Source organism: Pisolithus orientalis (assembly GCF_024613125.1).
Source record: "Pisolithus orientalis strain OTSU chromosome Unknown F5J12scaffold_13, whole genome shotgun sequence".
NCBI classification, from domain to species: Eukaryota; Fungi; Basidiomycota; class Agaricomycetes; order Boletales; family Pisolithaceae; genus Pisolithus; species Pisolithus orientalis.
This window is the reverse complement of record NW_026260794.1, coordinates 949733-969667: the sequence shown is the minus strand read 5'-3', so window position 1 is coordinate 969667 and position 19935 is coordinate 949733. Positions and strand designations below refer to the sequence as shown.

Genomic DNA, 19935 nt, shown 5'->3' with positions numbered 1-19935 from the left:
ACTGAAGCCATCTTCAGCATTCTAACTCCGGCGATGCCCAAGTCGACGGAATCCCGAGTTTTGGAACGTATCTCGTTACGGGGCTACCAGGAGCTACCCGTACACAGGCATTTAATGGCTATTGCAGGGATATCCTACCAGGACTCTTCCTTTTTCTTCTCCATGCCGTTGTGGGGGGGGGGCGGTCCGCGGCGTTCCCATCGGTAGGTTGTCTTGTCCCCTACCTGCAGAAACCACGCGGTACGTCTGTCAACATTTCTAAGTATCTGTATTGCTGACTGAACACTGGAATTACATTGCCCTATGAAGCCCCCCCTTGACGTGTGCAATCCGTTGCTATTATTACACGCTCCATCGCCCGGGTGACAAGCATCGCGAGGACACGGAGTACTAGCTCCTCATCAGAAGTATACTTTGTCGGAAATGGCGCACCACGATTCCCCCGGACCGTGTATAAGAAGAATAGTGTAGGGGCGCCTTCCAGGATTCAATATCAATTCGACCCCTCGCTTCTCATACATTCAAATATGTCAACCTTGATTTTGGCAGCCTTACTCACTCTCGTACCTGGCGCACTTGCGCGTACTATGACAGTGTACAATCACTGCCCCTTCACTATGTGGTGAGTTACTCCTCCGACCCTTCACGGCCACTGTTGACAACTCGTACACAGGCCTGCGGTACCTTGGCATTATACCATGTGCTTGTCCCTACTGATTAATCGAGATAGATGTTCACAGGGACTGGAACACGTCCATCCTATTCGACAGGGTCCGTAATACTCTTTTACCGACTTCTACTGATGTCTGATCCATGTTTTGCTAGATGGGAAGCTCCCCCTTATACATTTGTGACCTTTTCTGTGAATACAGGTTTATCGCCGCTTTCCTTCATTTCTTGACCCACCTTTTGCAGGTCCCTGACAACTGGCAAGCGGGCAGGATTTGGGTTCGTGCACAATATCGCACCCATTAGAGACTGCAGCCTGATCTACCTCCAGGGGCGTCGTGACTGCAACTTTAGCACTAACCCGGGCCCTAGCTCGTGCCTCGACGGTGGGTGCAACGGCGGCTTGGAATGTGACCCAAATACCGGTACCGTGAGGAGCCATCACTGCATATCCCTTCTATGATGACCCTTCCTTACATCACCTCGTTAGGGCGTACCACCTGCTACTCTCGCGGAATTTAGCCTTAACCAGAGTGGCGGCTTAGACTACTATGACGGTCTGTATTTCGTCGTCTCATGCACACGATCCAGTGAACAACCATCGTTGCCATTCCTTGTTTCAGTGTCCCTTGTGGATGGCTATAATCTGCCAATGAGCATTACCAACAACGTTGGTTGTCCAGTCGCAAACTGCCCGGTTGATCTCGGACCGAACTGTTCGTAAACGCGTTAATGCTTTTTTGTAAATGCAGGGCTAAAAATAATTTACTGTAGGCCCTGCACCTCTCAAAGGTCCGTTCGATTCTACAGGTTTCCCTGTTGGCTGTAAAAGCGCTTGCAAGGCAAACCTTGATGGAAACCCGTGTAAGTAATGCTAGAGCGCTTCCGTTTACCGTTCCACCTGAGCCAATCAACTCCATGATGCAGCCAACTCGCCCAACTGTTGTACGGGGGAGTACGACACCCCACAAACCTGTCCCTCTTCTGGTGTGGCCTATTACAGTTATTTCAGTAAGTGATTAGTTGTTTTTACATTCTCTGGTGGTGAACTGACTTCTATGTAGAGTCGAATTGTCCAAATGCATATTGTTATGCCTTTGATGATAGCACTGCTTTGTTTACATGCCCTGCAAGCAAGAATGCAGTATATACGGTCACTTTTTGCCCTTGAATACTTCGGAGTAGATCACCGCAATGGTGGTTTGTAAATGTATGTCTCCGATGGATTGTTTGTAACAAAGATGGAAATCGTCCGTACTTTCACGAGTCTTTGAAATACTGAGATGTGTCTTGCTTCATCCGGAGAACTGTTCCGCCGGACTACTATGAGTACCACCACTACCAACTTTCACTGGACTGCCGTGGCGAAATACAGTCGAAATTGTGCATGAATAGACAAGGGGGAAACCAGATCACCATAGAATCCTTCCCCGCTGTATATAAAGCATTACACACTCCAGACTTTGGAGTGTGTAGTGCATTCTGTCAGCGCAACAGTGTCCAATTATATTCATGCCAGCTGTCACCTACCCGAAGAAGCACTGCCAAGATGAAAACAGGAGCAAGATGATTTCTTCCGCAGGTTGATTCTTTCGAGTGACTTTGAACTATTAGTCCTATCTGGAGATGATCGATGATCAATGAACTCGGACGGAGATTCTTTCGTCATATGGCATTACATCATACAACACAAAGCCGCCACAAAACAAGGTATCGTTTTGTCCAGGTTAATCTTGGTCCTTTGTGAGTAAGGTTAACGACCCAGTGCGTTAATGAACCTAGAGATCGTTCATTCACTCCCTCAGCTCCACAGTCTGTCTGCTTCTTGGTTACCTCTAGTGCCTCCATGACGTTTAATCCGTTTAAAGCGGGTTGCAGCCCCTCTTCGCAGGTTTGTTTGTGCCCGTCCAAAAACCTAGGTGATCCAGCGCAAAGTGGCTTAATCACGGCTGAAGTCACAGAAATTATCGACTTTTCCAGATGCACACTTCACTTGCAATGCTGTCCAACTCTTACGTTTCTGGTATCTACGAGTCTACGATGTTCCGAGCTTTACCTGTACTCAGTAGACAATGACCTACGTTACAGACTGAAATAGATGCACCTCAGACCGGAGACCATATACATGAGTCTACTCGATAGCTTGCACACCGCCGTATGCCTTAAGGCGCGTGCATGCATCTTCCCAAGTGAGCGCTCCATGGACCAATCCCATTATTACGGAAATGACGTCATCGATAGAACCTATGAGTTGGTCGGTAGTGTCGCGTTCACTGCCATCGTACAGGAGTAGAGTGTTAGCACTGTGCGTCCCGTTCTTTGTAACGGAGAAAATCCATGTATGACTTACCGGAGTGTCATCGTCCGATTTTGAAGCGCTAAATGTATTACTATTAGATAGGTGTGCGTTCATTTAGTGAAGGCCACGCACAAGCAAAATCGAGCGTGACACCATACGGCGTGCCAAGCTCATCATTACGAGCATACCGTTTGCCGATCGACGTATTCGAATCGTCGACGCGGGAGAATATACCACATCTGCGGAGTTTCATAGCTAATTACATTGTGAACGCAAGTTCGAAATCGAAGTTAAAAAAGTACGCACAGACTTCCTCGATAAGCGGGTCAAATTCTTCTTTTGCACTCAGAGGTACTATGAGGACTTTTGTTGGCGCAACGAGCGGGGGCAGCGAGAGGACCTGCATATACGTTGTACATCGCGGAGAGAACAAAGTGTGAGCACTCACACTACGCTCGACATCCTGCTCCCTGCACCAAAAAGAATGTTCCAGCAGCGAATATAAAATCCGCCCAAAACCGAACGAGGGTTCGATCACATTTGGAACGAATTCACGGACTTGAACAGTTCGTTGAGATCTGTCGGGAGAAAGACGAGATAAAACTCACTAGATTGCTTGAATGTCTTTCGTTCTATGGTAAGTAGCTCAGGCGTGAGAGCGATTTGTTTCTCGTCTGCAGATATTGTCGCGGACCTGTCCACGGACGAAAAAGAATGGCATATCAAATTACGAGAAATGCGGTTCACCGGTGGTACTTACCCTTGGGATAACTCTCCTTTTAACCTGACGAGTTCTTCTTGACTCATCTCCCCAACAACACGCTGCACCAGGCCAGCATCCCGACCCAGCGTCTTTCCAAGAACCTTTTTGTTGAACTCGGGTACCTCTCGTTCAGTGACTATTGGCTCTTTGAGGGCCTGGCGGACGACTAGTGGATGCCCAGTGCGTGCCGAGTGGACTGAAAGATCGTAAGCAGCACGGTCGGCACAGCCGACACACTCCGTCCAGCCGGATGAATTCTGGATTTCGGCATCCCAGCAATCCGTTGCATAGTGCGCCATTTCGTTCGCCATGTGTTGCCTGAATCTCAGTCTCCGTGGATCTACTCCAATCTTGAGCAGGAAGAGGTGGATACGGGCAAGGAAGTAGCCTAGAGTTTCGTTAGCCACGATGCCCCTGTCGACTGCTGCACCGATGGACATTTTGGTTACTTGCGTGGACCCGGACTCTTGTACGAAGCGGTTGAGAAGAGGGAGTACGATGTGGCGGACTTCAGCGAATCGAGCATGGCTTTTGTTTTCAGGATCGACGTAATGCTCGATCTCGCCCATAGTGAATTCGCGCACGCGAAGGAGACCGGCACGCGGAGAGATTTCATTCCTGAATGATTTCCCAATCTGGGCGGATGCAAAAGGAATCCGGCCATTGTTGAACTCAAGCAAGCGCGAAAAGTTGAGGAAGTGGCCCTGTGCAGTTTCCGGGCGGAGGAAGCTGAGGCAGAGCCGTTAACGACGAAGTGAAAGGAGGAAGTCGCAAGACCTTACCCAGGGTGTTGACCGGTGGGACCGATGCTACTCGCGAACATAAGATTAAACTGTTGGGGTTCTCCGACCTGGTTTCCGGTGTCCGGATTGCGGATATCGTGACTCCTGCACAACTGACCTAGCTCCGGTCCAGAATAGTTGTCTAACTAAATACCCCACGACATAGTGAACGCGTCAAACATGACAAGTCATCACAGTGATGACGAGAACGCACCTGAGCGAGGATGCTCTTGTACTCCTTCACGACTTCATCAGGCAACTGCACGGCAGTTGTCTTGATCTTCTTCTTCTTTTTCTTCTCGTCTTCCATGACCTTATCTGCCTGCAAAGCCCCTCGCCTCCAGGTCTCCTGCGAGTCTCGCTTGGAGAACGTTTTTTACGAGATGATCGGCGCGAAGGACATCTCCAGTTTTTTCGTCCTTCACCATCCAATCAGCAAAGCGCGCAACGTGACCGGAAGTCTCGAAAACCGGCGCGGGCGTCATAATCGTCGTGTCGAGCTCAAGCATGTGATCTTCTACGATGAAATGTCGACGCCATTCAGCGATGATGTTGGCTTGAAGGGAGGACCCAGGGGGACCGTAATCATATAACCCAGCTACGCCTGGAATTGTTGTTGGTTAGTTGGGCAAAGGAAAGGGAGATGGGAACACACCTCCGTAGATTTCGAATGCAGGGGCGTAGAAAAATCGGCGATTGAGGAGAGCTTCTAAGCGGCTCTTGTCAAATGGATGGGCAGTCCTGTTTACGCTGGCCATGGCCGCAGTATGGGCGAGGCGTGCACCGATGTTGAGATGGGCAAGTGATATGGCAAGTCTGACTCGCCACATCCACCACCGAGTCAATCTTGGACGAAAAGGAATAGTATTACTGACGTAATACACCGGACATACTAACATTACTAGGTATGACCCTGCGCGACCTGCTCCTCCTCCAATCTTCGCCGTTTCCTCTCCAGGTACCGCGACCTCGCATCCTGGACATCGTCCTCTGTATTCCTCTTCTGTGTCACCCTCTGCGTGGCTTCCTCTTCCGCCTTGGTTTTCTCCTTCAATAACCGCTCCCGCTCCTCTTCCATCTGTCGAAGAACCTCCCGTGCCCGTCGCTCATTGACCTCTCTTCTGCTCGCAGCTGTACCAACACCCCTGTGCACAGATGGTGCAGTTTCATCTTGTACCACCTTCCGCTGAGACTGCTGTAGCCCTAGGCGTCGCGTGTTCGGTGCAGCGAGGTTGAGACCAGCCGAGAGCAATTCTCGCTTGTCAACAATTATGTTGTCGTCATTGAGCTCCACGTCCTTTCCCTGTTCTTGAGCTATTCGTGCCAATTCAAGGTCTGACCTGGGAGCCATGTCAGGTGGTTTGGTGATCGTCAGGTTAGGACCTTGAGGACCAATGATACGTTTCGGTGCAGACGCAGCTTCAACAGCCTCTTCATGCTGTTGCTCAGACTCTTCGAGTAGCTTGCGATAGAAGTGAGCCATGCCAGTCGTTGGCCCCTTCTTTTTCTTCTTCTCGGCCTCTAAGGTTGGATTTAGTCAAAGTAGGGTGTCAGAGAGATCTAAAGACAGCACCTTCTCGTTGTCTTTCTTCTTCCTCAGCTTTCCGGACCTCTGCCATTTGATCCTTGTAAGCCTGTGTGACGAATGATTCCTTGTCCGCAAATTCATCTCCCTCCATCTGCCGTTCATGCTGCAGCATCTTTTCTTCGGCTCTCAGGCGATCCAGTCTGCGAGTCGCAGCGGAAGTTAGCAATCCCTCGATATATTTGGGCTAAGCACGATATGTGATGAATGCCAGTGAGCATCGAAGGCGAGGGGATACGCTCACTCGACGAAGTTTGGCATCTGCTTCCTTAACTTCCTTCTGTTTTTGTTTGACCTCCTGTATTCTATCCCAAATTTCGTCGTATTGGTAGGTTGTGGGGTCCAGCTGTAGCTCTTTCTCCATGCGCTTCTGGGCTACCTTGGAGGACTCCACCAGTAACTTCTTGTTCGCAGCAGCGTTCTTGTTATTTGCTGCATTTGGAGCGGAATCAGTGGGCGCATCGTCGTCGAGGGATATAAAAGGCTTGAGGGGAGGGGCTGTCCCCGCTGGCCTCGTCGCGACGCTCTTGTTGGCGAGGGTGAGGGAGAACTTCATCAGGATGGTGGCTTACGTAAGCAAGCTAGTCCCTTTCAACTCGATGGCACAGAGCACATTCGACCGGAGACGCGTGAATGGACCAGAGGAATCGTTTCCGCCTATGTTCGACGACGAGGACGACGGTGGGCGTGGGTGGACGGCGAAGCGCTGTCGAGGGGCGGAGGACATACGACCTATCTGTAAGACCATCGTTATGCTGATCACACCCCACTGACGATTGATGTCCTCGATTCAGTTTTGCAGCCAGGACTGGTAAGTCAAGCAAATGGCTCCGCATACATCGAAACAGAAAATACAAAGCTCGCATGTGCTGTGTTCGTGTATCGTACCCCACAAAACCTCCACAAGTCTGACTTTGGCTTCGTTCTAGGTATGGACCACGGCAGTCAAAAACGACAACGTACAGTGAAAGGGGTCGTCTGAACGTGGAAGTCAAGTTTGCGCCCTTTTCCTGTGTACGAAGGAGGGCCCCGCTTCGAGTACGCGTTTCAGTTGACTTCCATACTAGCTGGTTGATTGGTCTGTCAAGGACGCAGAAGACAGGGCTGTTGCCATTGCGATCCATCAATCGATTGTTTCGTCCATATGTCTAGAACTATTTCCAAAATCTACGATCGACGTCTTCATCGTCGTCATAGAAAATGACGGGATTGAGGGCTGCATAGCTTCGGGGTCGATCGCGGCAAGCACTGCTTTGGCTGATGCAGGCATCGAAATGCTGGGTCTCGTAGCATCATGCTCTGCCGTGAGTTTGACGATCGAGATAGTCACTTCACTCTCACTGACCCAATAGGGTGTACGTGGGGATGAGATCCGTTTGGACCCTGTGGAAAAAGAGGTAGCAGCGGCAGATGGCACGGTCATACTCGCATGTATGCCCGCTTTGTCTTCGGTTACGAACGTATATCAGTCAGGGAGAGTAAGCGCTCAAGGTGCAATGAAGGTGACTCTTTCTTCACTGGCACATAATACGGTGATTATATCTGTATCCCTGCGACAGTGTATGGAGCTATGCCAGGACAGATGCATAGATGTACACGCTGTCATGGCGCAGTCACTGTTGAGCAGCAGAGCATCCATGCCGTAACATGGTGGATCAACTTCCTGTCGTCTGCGTGCTGGTTGCGCTGGTGGACTAGGACCCGCATCCCGCGGTTCAGGGTCTTGTAAATCTGGCTTGACAGCTCGAAGGTTCGAAGCCCATGTAGCCGTATGGTCTGAAAATCCATCCGCAAAGCATCGGAGGCTCGCTCATTTCATCGGCGCTTGCTTGTACTTTAATGGCACTATTTACAGTCTTCGCAAATTCCTTGGAATAACATTTGAGTGTGTTAAGCGGATACACTAGTAAAAGGGAACTTCGATTCCTGTGTAAGTATCAGAGGTGTTCGTGAATTACACGATCCGGATAGCATTGATTAGCGCGGCGAACAAAAAGGCAGGCTTTGCCAGGGTTCGAACCTGGGTTTCGGGAAACAGTCTTTAGCAAGTCAAAATCCCGAGTGATAACCACTACACTACAAAGCCGATGTCAAAAGGGTTGCCTTTGAAAGGCCAAGAGTGAACTGGTGGCTGTGTAATAGGATGGACAAGTCAGGAGAGGTGGCGGCGTGTATTAGTAGCAAAGACTTGCGCAGTCCGCGTTCATACAAATTCAGGAGGTTCGTCGCCAAGGTGCATCCTACACTATCTACCTCGACTGTAGTCTGCCTAGGGGACTAGTCGAATCTACCATGAACAGCGAGGATTCGTTCGCCGCCTTGGTTAACACCGCTAACCCTGCAGCCTACAAGTCCGCTTCGCTAGCTCAAGGTTCAAGTAGTCAACATCCTCCTACCTATCCACCATCTGCGAATGCACAGTCTCAGCCCCAACCCGTGTCCAGTTTGATGGATCCCTTCTTTGACGACGACGATGACCTTCTGGACTTGTCTCCGGCGACCACCCCGCGCCCAATGCAGTCACAGGAAAGCGGACTTCCTCTCACCCATGCAGCTGCCCCACCCGCTGGGGTAGACTCGTCATCCCCCTCGCTATCCACCCAGAGTGCCGGGCAACCTTACGGATGGGGTTTCGAGAGCCAGGCTACTTTTCCGGGCGGCGCGTCATTTCCGGGAGCACCGTCAGCACAGAGGAAACCTTCGATTCGCAGAAGACAAAAGTGGAAGTGGAGATGGCCTTGGGAGAAGGAGGTACAACCCTCAGGCGAACGTGTAATTGCCCTCAACAATCCTATTATGAATGACGAGTTTTGCTCGAACTTCGTTTCGACAAGCAAGTACAATGCCGTTACATTCACCCCAAAGTTTCTCAAAGGTGGGCTTGAGTTCTTAGTCCGTCTCACAGTTTTCTTACACCCTATATAGAACAATTCTCCAAATATGCAAACGTGTTCTTCTTGTTTACCGCTTGTATACAACAAATACCTGGTGTCTCTCCAACCAACCAGTGGACTACCATCGCCCCGTTAGCCGTCGTGCTTCTTGCATCTGCCTTTAAAGAAGTACAGGAGGACATGGTTCGTACCTTCTCGGTTACCATTGGTATTACTCTTAACACTTCCACAGAAACGCCATCGTTCCGATTCCGAACTCAACGCACGTGTCGCCAAGGTTTTGAATGAATCACTAAATTTTGACCTGCGTATGTGGAAGGACATTCGAAGTGGGCGACGTCGTCAGGGTCGAATCCGACGAGTTCATTCCCGCCGACCTTGTTCTCATTTCTTCCTCGGAGCCTGAGGGTCTCTGTTATATCGAGACCTCCAATCTCGATGGGTCCGTAGTAGCTCCTCCTCCATTGTTCAGGTCACTCACTCTTGTTCAGGGAGACCAACCTCAAAATTAAACAGGCCTCGCCCCAGACGTCGTCTCTTACCTCTCCCCCGCTCGTTGGTCGCCTTCACGGTTCTCTGCGCTCCGAACAGCCTAACAATTCACTGTACACGTATGAGGGTACCCTTGATCTCGTGACGGATGCTGGCATGCCAAAGCAGGTCCCGCTAGGTCCAGACCAGCTCCTGCTTCGAGGGGCGCAGCTGCGCAATACGCCCTGGGTTTATGGATTAGTCGTTTTCACTGGTCACGAAACAAAGTTGATGCGTAACGCAACGTGAGTCTTTGGAGTGAGATATGATGGTCTCGGCTAATATTCGCCTGGTAGCGCTGCCCCTATTAAGCGCACAGCAGTGGAAAAGCAGGTCAACGTGCATATTATCTTTCTGTTTGGCTTTCTCCTTGCACTTTCGATCGGTTCGACTATCGGTGCCTCCATAAACACTGTAAGTGCTATGAGCAATCCGTGAATTCTGCGTATATTTTTGTTTCGTCTACTGACACAATCGCAACACTCGCTATCATAGTGGTTTCTATCGGGTCAGCAATGGTATCTATTCCAAACCAGCTCATTTACCGGCCGAGGTATGCAACCTCATCAATGATCCTATCCCCGTGCTAATTTTTTGTAGCCAAGGCCTTTGTCGAAGGTAAGTTATTCCGCAAGCCGCGTCGCAAACATTCTGATACTTCAGTTTCCTTCGTTCCCATCCCATATTAATGTGGAAGATATCCTCACGTTTATCATCCTTTATAATAACCTGATTCCGATATCTCTCATTGTTACAACGGAGGTTGTGAGACTCCAGCACGCCGCACTCATCAGTGCCGACCTTGACATGTACTACGAGGTGCGCGACACGCCGGCGGTTGTGAGAACCTCCTCACTGGTAGAGGATCTCGGGCGTGTTGAGTTCGTATTTGCAGATAAGACAGGAACGTTGACCAGGAACGAAATGGTGTTCCGGGCGGCCAGTATCGGAGGGCTTGCATATGCCGAGGAGGTTGATCAGGCGCGTGCAAGCGGAGAAGACGGAAGAGAGGTATGGAGGACATTCGCAGATCTTCGTGGGCTGTTGGAAGGTTCCAAAGGGATGAGTGGCACAGAACTTTCTGCAACTGGCGGCGAACAGGATCGCGAGCGTGCAACAGCAGTGGCTGACGAATTTATGACGCTCTTGGCAGTGTGTCATACGGTGATACCGGAGGTGCGAGACGGAAAGATCAACTACCAGGCAAGTAGTCCCGATGAGGCAGCACTTGTGGCCGGAGCGGAGCTTTTGGGGTATCAATTCCATGTAAGGATTCCTTTTCGCCATGCTTCACCACTTTTTCTCATAATCATCCGGCCGATAAAATCGTTCTTCACCAATGTTCGGTGATTGGGCCGTTAGACTCGCAAGCCACGTTCCGTTTTTATCAACGTCCGCGGCTCCCCCGTTGAATACGAGATCCTGAATGTGTGCGAGTTTAACTCGACGCGAAAGCGCATGTCAACCGTGGTTCGCGCACCCGGCGGCAAGATCAAATTGTACTGCAAGGGTGCGGACACGGTGATCCTTGAACGTCTTGGGAAGCACCAGACGCTCACCGAAAAAACGCTTTCGCATCTCGAGGTAGGAAGTCCACTTTGCAATTCTTTTCCCCATACAATTTTTCAAACATTTCTCTTCTAAAGGACTACGCGACGGAAGGGTTGCGCACGCTCTGTATAGCCTACCGCGATGTCCCCGAGGCCGAGTATCGTCAGTGGTCGACGATATACGACCAAGCCGCTGCAACCCTCAACGGGCGCTCTGAAGCACTCGACAAGGCAGCAGAACTTATTGAAAAAGATCTCATCTTACTCGGTGCGACAGCAATTGAGGATAAACTTCAGGAAGGCGTCCCAGATACTATCCACACTTTGCAGATGGCAGGAATCAAGGTACGTCAGCAGTAGATCGTTGACCCTGGAGTGTCCTCAGTCCGGATATGCAGGTTTGGGTACTAACAGGCGACCGTCAAGAAACAGCAATAAATATTGGCATGTCCTGTCGACTCATTGCCGAGTCTATGAACTTGGTGAGTCGGAAAGCGAATTTTTGTGTTGCTGATTTTGAGGATTATGCGAAGGTCATCGTGAACGAGGAAACATCCCGCGATACGGGCGAGTTCATCTCAAAACGACTTTCAGCAATTAGAAACCAGAGGAGTACCGGAGAGCTGGAGGATCTCGCGCTCATTATCGGTGCGTCATTTTCTAATGCCCATATTCGTTGATTCCTATAGCCTGGTATGCAGATGGGAAGAGTCTTGGTTTTGCACTTCAGAAGGAGTTGTCTAAGTCTTTCCTTGAACTTGCGCTGCTTTGCAAGGCCGTCATCTGTTGTATGTTCGTTACGCGATCATAATGGTTCCGTCGGTGACCACTCCAGGAAGGTCGCGTCTCTCCCCTTCAGAAAGCACTCGTTGTAAAGCTAGTAAAGAAGAACCAAGATTCAATTCTCCTTGCAATAGGTGATGGCGCTAATGATGTGAGCATGATTCAGGCAGCACACGTTGGCGTAGGTATATCAGGACTTGAGGTACGTCATGTAGTTAGTGTATGACACTCAAGTGAAAATTTTTTCGGTCGTAGGGTCTTCAAGCTGCACGATCTGCTGATGTTGCGATATCGCAATTTCGCTACCTTAAAAAGCTCCTACTTGTCCATGGAGCTTGGAGTTATCAGCGATTATCCAAGCTTATATTATGTCTGTCCTCTCTTGACAAGTTTCTTTGGAGCATATACTAATGCTCATCCCCTTGTATCAATAGACTCCTTCTACAAGAACATCACCCTCTACATGACACAGTTTTGGGTGTGTCTGGGGACTTTTTAACTCGAGATTGATGTGCTGACTCCTCATTCAGTACTCGTTCTTCAACAATTTCTCCGGTCAGATCGCCTACGAATCATGGACAATTACATTTTACAACGTCCTATTCACTGTCCTTCCGCCTTTTGTCATCGGTATTTTTGATCAGTTTGTGTCTGCACGGGTCTTGGATCGATACCCGCAGTTGTACATGCTGGGGCAGCGAAACGTATTCTTCACGAAAACTGTGTTCTGGTTGTGGATCGCTAACGCGCTGTATCACAGTTTGGTAGGTGTATTGAGTTCCGTATCAATCATTCTTACGCAGGTGTCGGTGCAGGTTCTCTTTGGGTTCTCCGTCATCATCTTTTGGGGCGACCTGAAGCAAGCATCCGGGCTCGACTCGGGACACTGGTTCTGGGGAACGACACTGTATCTCATTGTACTCCTAACTGTTCTCGGGAAGGCTGCTTTAATCTCAGAGTGAGTTCATATTTCTTATACACACAAATCCCTTCTGACCACTGTACAGTTTGTGGACTAAATACACCGTCGCTGGTAAGTTACCTTGACAATATCGTGAGACAGGGACTGAGTTTCACGCCCGCAGCTATCCCGGGTTCGTTCGTGTTTACGATGATATTCCTTCCTCTATACGCATGGATCGCACCTCTCATCGGGTTCTCTACTGAGTATTATGGGCTTGTTCCCCGGCTGTGGACCGATGCGGTCTTCTACTTTATGCTCCTACTCGTGCCGTTTATCTGTCTCGCTCGCGACCTTGCTTGGAAATAGTGCGTGTGCCTATATTATTCACGGGTCCTCGCTTACCGGATGAATCATCAGCTATCGTCGTACATACATGCCACTGTCTTACCACATCGCCCAGGAGCTGCAAAAGTATAATATCCCTGACTATCGACCACGCCAAGAACAGTATGTTCTTGTTTTCCATCATGTCCCAGTCCGCTGATATACGTTCCGATGTACAGGTTCCAAAAGGCGATCAAGAAGGTCCGTGCCGTTCAGAGGATGCGACGCAACCGTGGTTTTGCTTTTAGCCAAACTGAAAACAATCGTCAAGACCAGGCACGACTCATACGTGCGTACGATACGTCGAAGTCGGAAGCCCGGCCATCTGGTTACTAGGTATCGAGGTTCGCTACTTCTGGCGTGTTGGGGAGTCGGGGCTCTCGTACCCACTTTCAAGGTACGAGGACCAATGTGCCCGATTGTGGATTGTATTCTAGTTACACGGACTTAATGGGAAAACGACTCAGAACTAGAGGTCACCTCGTGGAGTTCAGATTAGCCTCAGCCTCGCAACCGTTCCGAATTTGCCTGCGTCTCACACCTGTTTTCCGACTGCGAACAGCATCTACTCATGTGATCTTCGGTTTGCGTGGCTGCTGCCTCCGATTTCCTTCGTCTCTACCTTTGTCAGAGTACGTCCCTCAGCTGTCGCAGCCTTATGGTTGACCATGCACAAGAGACGGAAGACGTCCCTGTCACCTCTGATGTTGACCCAGTCCGACTGCAATAAGTAGTGTAGCAACAATGCCCATCGCGCTCGCGAGTCACCGGTACGGAAGTACATAGTGGTCCAAAGTTGCACATGGTTAAGAATATGGCAGGAAAGATTTGAATGAGTTGGCTTACATAGGAGTAGTACTAGTGGCGCGATAAAGTCACGTGGTGCTAAAACCAGCAGTACTCACTTGCCATTTTGGGTCGTCGCGGAAGATGGTCTTATTCCGTGCATCTTATCTCTCCCTGAACCCCAACTACGATATCCGACAGCATGCCTGTCGTACAATTCGCGCCTTTCTCATCTCTCGTTCAGCCAGGATTCTGGCATGAACTCACTAGATTGAAGATCGATATCCTCCGCCTTTCAGACGAGTCGTTGACGGTCAACGGATCATACAGCGTCGGCAGATCCGTCAGAGATCGCGAAACGGGTCAAGATGTGGCATTGGGTTGTAACCTGGTTCTGGGTGCAGCCGCGTTTGAACAGCCGTCGCAGTATGTCAAGATTATCTGATGAGACATATTGAAATGTATCGAAGATGTGCCCTGGCAGGGTGCCCCCGATGTCTGTCGCGATACGTGGGGTGTTTAAGAACTACAATACGATCGAAGAATTCAAAGTCGCAGATAAAGCGTCGATTTTTAACGAGGTCACTAACGACGTGCGCGTGATGTTTCGTGCGAGATATCACCATTCGCTAATATGCACGGGTGTACCCACAGATGTGGAACAGCATCGTTGAGAGCAAGGATACCTCAAAACTTACCCAATTCTTGCTCCTGACCTTCTCAGACCTGAAGAAATATCAATATTTACTACTGGTTCGCATTCCCAGCCTTCGTAGCTAAACCTGCGTGGGATATATCAACAGAAGGCTGGAAAGCTGCAGACCATGAACTCAACGCGTCACAGGCATGTTGTCTTACTGTCCACCATTCCATCGTTCCTTCCTAATATGATTCCACTTCCACAAAGCTGACATCCATATTCGAGTCGTTACATGCCCAAACGAAGCCATTCTTCCTTGTAAAGTTGACTGGTGACGCTGCTGAAGTTCATCCCAATGGATGAGGCGGACGTGTTCTTTGCAAGCGATTCCCCTGACTCTGTCAGTTGTTAGGTTGAGCTGACAGGGCATGGACTAATCAGTTATTCTCGCAGACTATTGTAGGTTTCCTCGATCCGTCCGCTTCCCCTGATAATCCTGGATGGCCTTTGCGGAATCTCCTTACGTACCTCCAAACACTCTACCCATCTAAGACGTACCTCAGTGCGCGTACTTTGTTGGAGAGACGGTGAACTGCCTGTTGCTGGAAGAGCATGGAAGAGTCGTTTTGGTGTCGTTGCAAGCGGAGGCGATCGTCAGTCCGTCAAACCTACAGCGGTGGGATGGGAAAGACACCCTACGACGAATAAGCTCACTGCCCGTATGGCGGATTTGGCTCCGATGATGGATCCTACTAGGCATGATCAACTTCATCTCAGAGGCCCAAATGACTTACTTAGCCGTCCAGGCTCGCTGATCAGGCGGTGGATCTCAACCTGAAGCTCATGCGTTGGCGGATTATTCCTTCTTTAGACCTCGAAAAGATTGCACGCACTAGGTGCCTTCTTCTTGGCGCAGGGACGCTGGGCTGTTACGTAGCTCGCACGCTAATAGTAGGCTGCGTCCGTGTTCACGATTTGACGCGACTGACAGTGCTTCTAGGGTTGGGGAGTTCGTACCATCACGTTGATCGATTCTTCTCGCGTGTCGTTCAGCAACCCAGTCCGGCAACCCCTTTTTGATTTCGACGATTGCCTGAACGGCGGGAAGCCTAAGGCGGCATGTGCGGCCGAGCATCTCAAGAAAATCTTCCCTGGAATCGTACGTCCATCCCCGGCGCGTTCGCTTCTCGCTTTTTGTGACCGTGTTTTACAGAATGCCACAGGATACAACTTATCTATACCCATGCCCGGCCACCCGATACCCGTATCCTCAAGGGAGCAAACACAGAAGGACGTTGAGTTGCTCGAGAAGTTGTTTGATGAGCACGATGCTATTTTTCTTCTAATGGACTCGCGCGAAAGTCGGTGGCTACCTACTGTACTCGGAGCAGCTAAGAACAAGGTCGGGTCTCCCCCTTAGTTCATTCCTTGAAGGAGCTGATAACGGCGCATATACATAGATTGTCTTGAATGCCGCACTTGGTTTTGACACCTACGTTGTAATGAGGCACGGTGCTCGTGCAGCTGCTTCAGCCCCGAACTTTCAACGTCTTGGATGTTACTATTGTAACGATATTGTCGCGCCGACGGACGTATGTGTTTCCGCTACTCCGATCGCATCACACCCGAAACTCATGACACATCTGTAGTCGCTGACCGACCGCACGCTCGATCAAATGTGTACAGTGTCACGACCGGGCCTAGCACCAATCGCAGCATCCACTGCCGTTGAGTTGATGGTATCCCTGCTACAGCATCCTGACGGGTAAGTACCCGACTGTGACTTATTAGCACCAGAGCTCATCGTTCGCATTACCTGCTTGACGTAGTGCCCACGCCCCGCCACCGCCACCGCAATCCACTACCGCCAACGACATTGGATCTGAGTCTGCGTCCAACAGCGTTCTAGGTCTCGTACCACATCAGTTACGCGGCTTCCTGGCGCAATTCCGCACTCTCCCGGTTACAGGCGCCGCATTTGACGGATGCACTGGGTGCAGTGAAGCGGTACTCATCACCTAGCTTGGTTCTACTAAAAGTCGCTGATGATTTTTTTCCGTACAGGTAATAAACGTTTACGAGAAGGAGGGTTTTGCAATGATCCTGCGTGCTTGCAATGAGACAGGCTACCTGGAGGTTCTTACTGGACTGGACAAGTTGTACATGGAAGGGGATGCTGCACTAGAAAGCGTGGATTGGGAGGAAGACGAGTAGGTCGCGAACAAGTATCCGGTATCTTGCTTTAGGTAGCATGGTGCCTTCTAGGCTCCTATACCTTTTCTGTACCTTATTCAGTGGGCTTAGGTTCGTTAACGGAACAATGGTACCAAATCATGCAAATTGAGGGAGCCCCAGTCCTCTTACCAATAAGTACAGTGTGGATAGGTCACACACGCACATTTCTCAAACTTGCGAGAGTGGTTGGAGCTCTTTCTGCTCGAGTAAGTTCCAGGGGTAAGTCAACGGGAATGCGTGATGGGATGAAACAACCATGAAAACGTAACGAAACTCTCGACGTCTGCAACGTAACCTAGATCATAAAGCACATGTGCCAAAGCCTCTGCACACCACCGCTCGTCTTAATTATCTCCATCAACCTGAGCGGGAGCAATTGCGTAAAGCGATCGCGACGAAAAGGCCACTCCACGGATCAGCCTCATTCGCTTTCCGAGATGAGTGCGACAATCATCCTAGGTGGAAGTCAAATCAGGATGGGCGTACGAGAGCGAGAGCTGCATAGAAGACGCACCGATAGAGGTAATAGAAGAACGACAAGAGGTAAAAGCCGAGTTTCAAAAAACTCTCCTTCTTGTGTCCCGACAGCGTGCGGAAGATCTCTGTGGCATCATACATGTGATTCTTGTTTCTTATCCTATTGGATTACGCGTGTTCAGTCGTGATAGAACACGGTTAATATGGATAGACGACGTACTTGTTGACATTATATAGCACAAGGGGAAGGTTGAGCAAGAAGGCGAACCATTGACCAGAAAGGAGAAATAGTAGGGTGATAATTGCGTGTGCGATGTTTTCTGGTAGGATGAACTAGAGGGTGGCGAATATTTTGGCCGTGTCAGCATCAACGCAAGGGAGAAGCCCATGAACCCACTTGGTTAAGCTTATTGCAAAGATCTATTGGGTTGATATAGTCGCATTCGAGGTCGGAGAACATGATAATCTAGGCGTCGAACGCAACCGTGAACACGATGCATTGTCATTAATGGGGGACGGAGGGTAGAGTAGAAGCACAGAGGAGCCACACTTACGAAGAAAACCATCGTGAAGAGCAAGTCCTGCGGCCATGAGGAGCGCGAAAAGGAATAACCAGCCTGTGGTGGCCACGAAGTGACACGTTGATATGAAAAGGGGTGCAAGCGTTCCATGCGTTCCAGCAGCGAGAACGGACCAGCATTACAGCAGCGCAGGAGTACGTCAGCGGGGGACTCCCGCTCAGACACATCACGATACGCACCAGTTCCACCCATCGTATCTAATGCCGAGTAAGCTCAGAAATGGATAGGACCGAAGAGCGATGTGAAGGGGTAGAAGTGTCCAACGTGTCCTGGAGAGGTCGAGTGTGCTGGCAAACAAGGTCGCACTTCAGCTGCGACAGTTCACGTTCAGATGGCACTCGCAGTGGCCGAGACATGCGACTTACCAACGAGCCAAGGGCTGCAAGAGTAGAGCGGATTCACCAGCAACTCGACTGGACGCTGTGGGTTTTTTTTTCCACTGCCAGGACCAAACACGCACAAACAACCACTTGGCCTCCTCCTCAATGGACAGCGTCTCAGCAACTCAGAACACAACCCAAATGTCGCTGCTGGCTCGTATATCAGGAACAACAGAGGGTGGTCCAGTTCGCCCCAAGTCGGCCAACCGTGGTTCGCCATATGTGCGTAAATACGATTCAATCCCTCGAGCGCATCCTCAGTTGAAAAAAAATCCGTTCCCCATCGTCTTTTCTGTCTTCTCCGCAATGACGTGCACGTTCGCATTTGGCCCTTCGCTGCATGGAACCCCTTCCTGAACACGGTCGCTTCCTGGCGCGCGTCTGCGTGGTTGTCCCTCTCAAAACATAGACTCGTCCACCTCGGCCTCCGAAAGGAGATCCAAATGCTCAATGGTCCCACGACCTTTACGACGATGCTTCCAGCCCACCCCTTTCGTCTCGTATAGTCTCCTCAGGCCGCCCAGCCGAAAAGAGCAGACTCCTGTCCTCGTACAGCGCGCTCTTCGTGAAGCCACTGCAGGCAACCTCCCACGCTGCCAACTCGGGCTCACTCAATATCAAAGGCGCATCAGGCTCGTCGGGGAATGTCATACAGGTCGAGGGGCTGGTCAAGGGTACCACGGCCGCAGATGTCGAAGTATGTGATACCTTTTCACAGTTGCGACCACTATTATGCCCCCTTTTCGACTTTTCCTCATTCGTTTATTTCGCTGTCATGGATTGAACTCACCCACCATCCACGCACACAATTAGGCAATCTTCCGACGGTGTGGCGCCATCCTTTCCTCTGAACTTGCCTCTTCGTCCGCCTCCTCTAACGTGATCGTACGACTCACGTTCAAGAAACCTGCTGATGCACATGCAGCTGTGTCCAAGTTCGACGGACAGCCTGCCGATGGTCGTATTCTCCGCGTACGCGTAGTCGGCGTCCAAGCCGTCTCACTACCAGGGCGGATCGCAGGTGTAAATGACATCGTTGATGGGGAGGGAAGCGTTGACGTCTTGATGGGTGGAGACGGGACAGAAAGTGGCTCGTGAGTTCTTTTCCCATCTTCTTGTCTCCTGTCGTTTTAAAGCCCTTATTATTTAACCCAGAAAAATGCGCTCCGACTCGATTATGGCCAACGACCCTCGTGCCACGGTGCTTGTTGCGCCACCAGGGGCAGATCCGAAAGTCTATACTCAACAAATACCACCAGAAAGCAAAAACAACACGCGCAACGGTCATCGTTGGAACCGCGGTGGACGGCGAGGCAGAGGGGGTCGGCGAGGTGGTGGTGCAGCCAAGATGGACGTTGATTAAGTGGCGCAACCATATGAACCTTGCCGAGCTAAGCGGAAATGGTGATTGTGTGATCAGGTTGAGGGGGTCGAACCCAGTTTGTCGCCGTAACACTCGTGGAATCGGTAGATTGTCCTTCCACCTATAGGTGACTTGGACATACTCATCTAATATAGGTTTAATTATTTATGCTGTCATCCCTGCTCTAGCTTCCAGTGTATTCTCATATGGTCGTTTTGGTTGACACCTGCATTCTACTACTCAACGAGTGAGATTGCAAAAGCAACTATAAATATCTGGGGTACTCGTGCTCATACTTCTACGCTCTCGGGGAGATAAGATATTTGAGT

General features: G+C 50.3%; 8 protein-coding genes and 1 non-coding gene across 9 annotated transcripts; 5 read left to right on the top strand and 4 right to left on the bottom strand.

The window, feature by feature from the left end:
- Positions 1-402: 402 nt before the first annotated feature.
- F5J12DRAFT_91807 (thaumatin) lies at positions 403-2075 on the top strand. The gene is made up of 10 exons (XM_051749211.1): positions 403-622; positions 674-680; positions 731-771; positions 826-862; positions 916-948; positions 1001-1099; positions 1160-1385; positions 1444-1533; positions 1597-1680; positions 1734-2075. The coding sequence occupies exons 1-10, from the start codon at positions 528-530 to the stop codon at positions 1838-1840; spliced, it is 819 nt and encodes a 272-aa protein (XP_051600387.1). The 5' UTR covers positions 403-527; the 3' UTR covers positions 1841-2075.
- A 599-nt stretch (positions 2076-2674) lies between these two features.
- Positions 2675-5368, bottom strand: F5J12DRAFT_830752 (glycyl-tRNA synthetase). Its single transcript, XM_051745726.1, has 11 exons — positions 5169-5368; positions 4885-5117; positions 4728-4835; positions 4514-4659; positions 3729-4460; positions 3577-3662; positions 3417-3526; positions 3275-3368; positions 3101-3223; positions 3020-3047; positions 2675-2942 (listed from the first exon to the last, which is right to left on the bottom strand). The coding sequence occupies exons 1-11, from the start codon at positions 5341-5343 to the stop codon at positions 2801-2803; spliced, it is 1977 nt and encodes a 658-aa protein (XP_051600386.1). The 5' UTR covers positions 5344-5368; the 3' UTR covers positions 2675-2800.
- A 43-nt stretch (positions 5369-5411) lies between these two features.
- Positions 5412-6659, bottom strand: F5J12DRAFT_830750 (coiled-coil domain-containing protein 55-domain containing protein; the record flags this gene model as incomplete). The annotated part of the gene is made up of 3 exons (XM_051745725.1): positions 6343-6659; positions 6087-6285; positions 5412-6034 (listed from the first exon to the last, which is right to left on the bottom strand). Exons 1-3 carry the CDS (start codon positions 6652-6654, stop codon positions 5415-5417), a joined length of 1131 nt encoding a protein of 376 aa, XP_051600385.1. The 5' UTR covers positions 6655-6659.
- A 4-nt stretch (positions 6660-6663) lies between these two features.
- Positions 6664-7970, top strand: F5J12DRAFT_830746 (3' exoribonuclease family, domain 1-domain-containing protein). Its single transcript, XM_051745724.1, has 6 exons — positions 6664-6836; positions 6893-6971; positions 7028-7136; positions 7187-7402; positions 7451-7600; positions 7658-7970. The coding sequence occupies exons 1-6, from the start codon at positions 6698-6700 to the stop codon at positions 7742-7744; spliced, it is 780 nt and encodes a 259-aa protein (XP_051600384.1). The 5' UTR covers positions 6664-6697; the 3' UTR covers positions 7745-7970.
- Positions 7971-8097: 127 nt separating this feature from the next.
- On the bottom strand, positions 8098-8184 carry F5J12DRAFT_t111. Its single transcript has one exon. It is a non-coding gene; the product is annotated as a tRNA-Gln (tRNA).
- Positions 8185-8390: 206 nt separating this feature from the next.
- On the top strand, positions 8391-13480 carry F5J12DRAFT_905612 (Ca-transporting ATPase; the record flags this gene model as incomplete). Its single annotated transcript, XM_051748683.1, has 23 exons — positions 8391-8973; positions 9024-9175; positions 9225-9300; positions 9323-9434; positions 9484-9768; positions 9820-9937; positions 10019-10076; positions 10124-10141; positions 10221-10789; positions 10886-11107; positions 11170-11418; positions 11472-11555; positions 11607-11721; positions 11775-11861; positions 11913-12058; positions 12112-12226; positions 12291-12334; positions 12387-12620; positions 12672-12814; positions 12864-12889; positions 12942-13125; positions 13178-13267; positions 13324-13480. The coding sequence occupies 23 exons, from the start codon at positions 8391-8393 to the stop codon at positions 13478-13480; spliced, it is 3867 nt and encodes a 1288-aa protein (XP_051600383.1).
- A 597-nt stretch (positions 13481-14077) lies between these two features.
- Positions 14078-16907, top strand: F5J12DRAFT_830735 (uncharacterized protein). The gene is made up of 15 exons (XM_051745723.1): positions 14078-14356; positions 14415-14523; positions 14585-14586; positions 14663-14774; positions 14838-14888; positions 14917-14970; positions 15024-15124; positions 15153-15326; positions 15377-15521; positions 15571-15729; positions 15784-15972; positions 16031-16162; positions 16220-16335; positions 16400-16577; positions 16635-16907. The coding sequence occupies exons 1-15, from the start codon at positions 14133-14135 to the stop codon at positions 16782-16784; spliced, it is 1896 nt and encodes a 631-aa protein (XP_051600382.1). The 5' UTR covers positions 14078-14132; the 3' UTR covers positions 16785-16907.
- On the bottom strand, positions 16896-18266 carry F5J12DRAFT_830730 (cornichon). Its single transcript, XM_051745722.1, has 8 exons — positions 18229-18266; positions 18043-18174; positions 17820-17899; positions 17680-17748; positions 17503-17615; positions 17320-17442; positions 16969-17260; positions 16896-16927 (listed from the first exon to the last, which is right to left on the bottom strand). The coding sequence occupies exons 2-7, from the start codon at positions 18053-18055 to the stop codon at positions 17227-17229; spliced, it is 432 nt and encodes a 143-aa protein (XP_051600381.1). The 5' UTR covers positions 18056-18174; positions 18229-18266; the 3' UTR covers positions 16896-16927; positions 16969-17226.
- Positions 18265-19910, top strand: F5J12DRAFT_91562 (uncharacterized protein). Its single transcript, XM_051749160.1, has 6 exons — positions 18265-18465; positions 18653-18940; positions 19057-19337; positions 19399-19490; positions 19640-19733; positions 19795-19910. Exons 1-5 carry the CDS (start codon positions 18349-18351, stop codon positions 19657-19659), a joined length of 798 nt encoding a protein of 265 aa, XP_051600380.1. The 5' UTR covers positions 18265-18348; the 3' UTR covers positions 19660-19733; positions 19795-19910.
- The last annotated feature ends 25 nt before the right edge of the window (positions 19911-19935 follow it).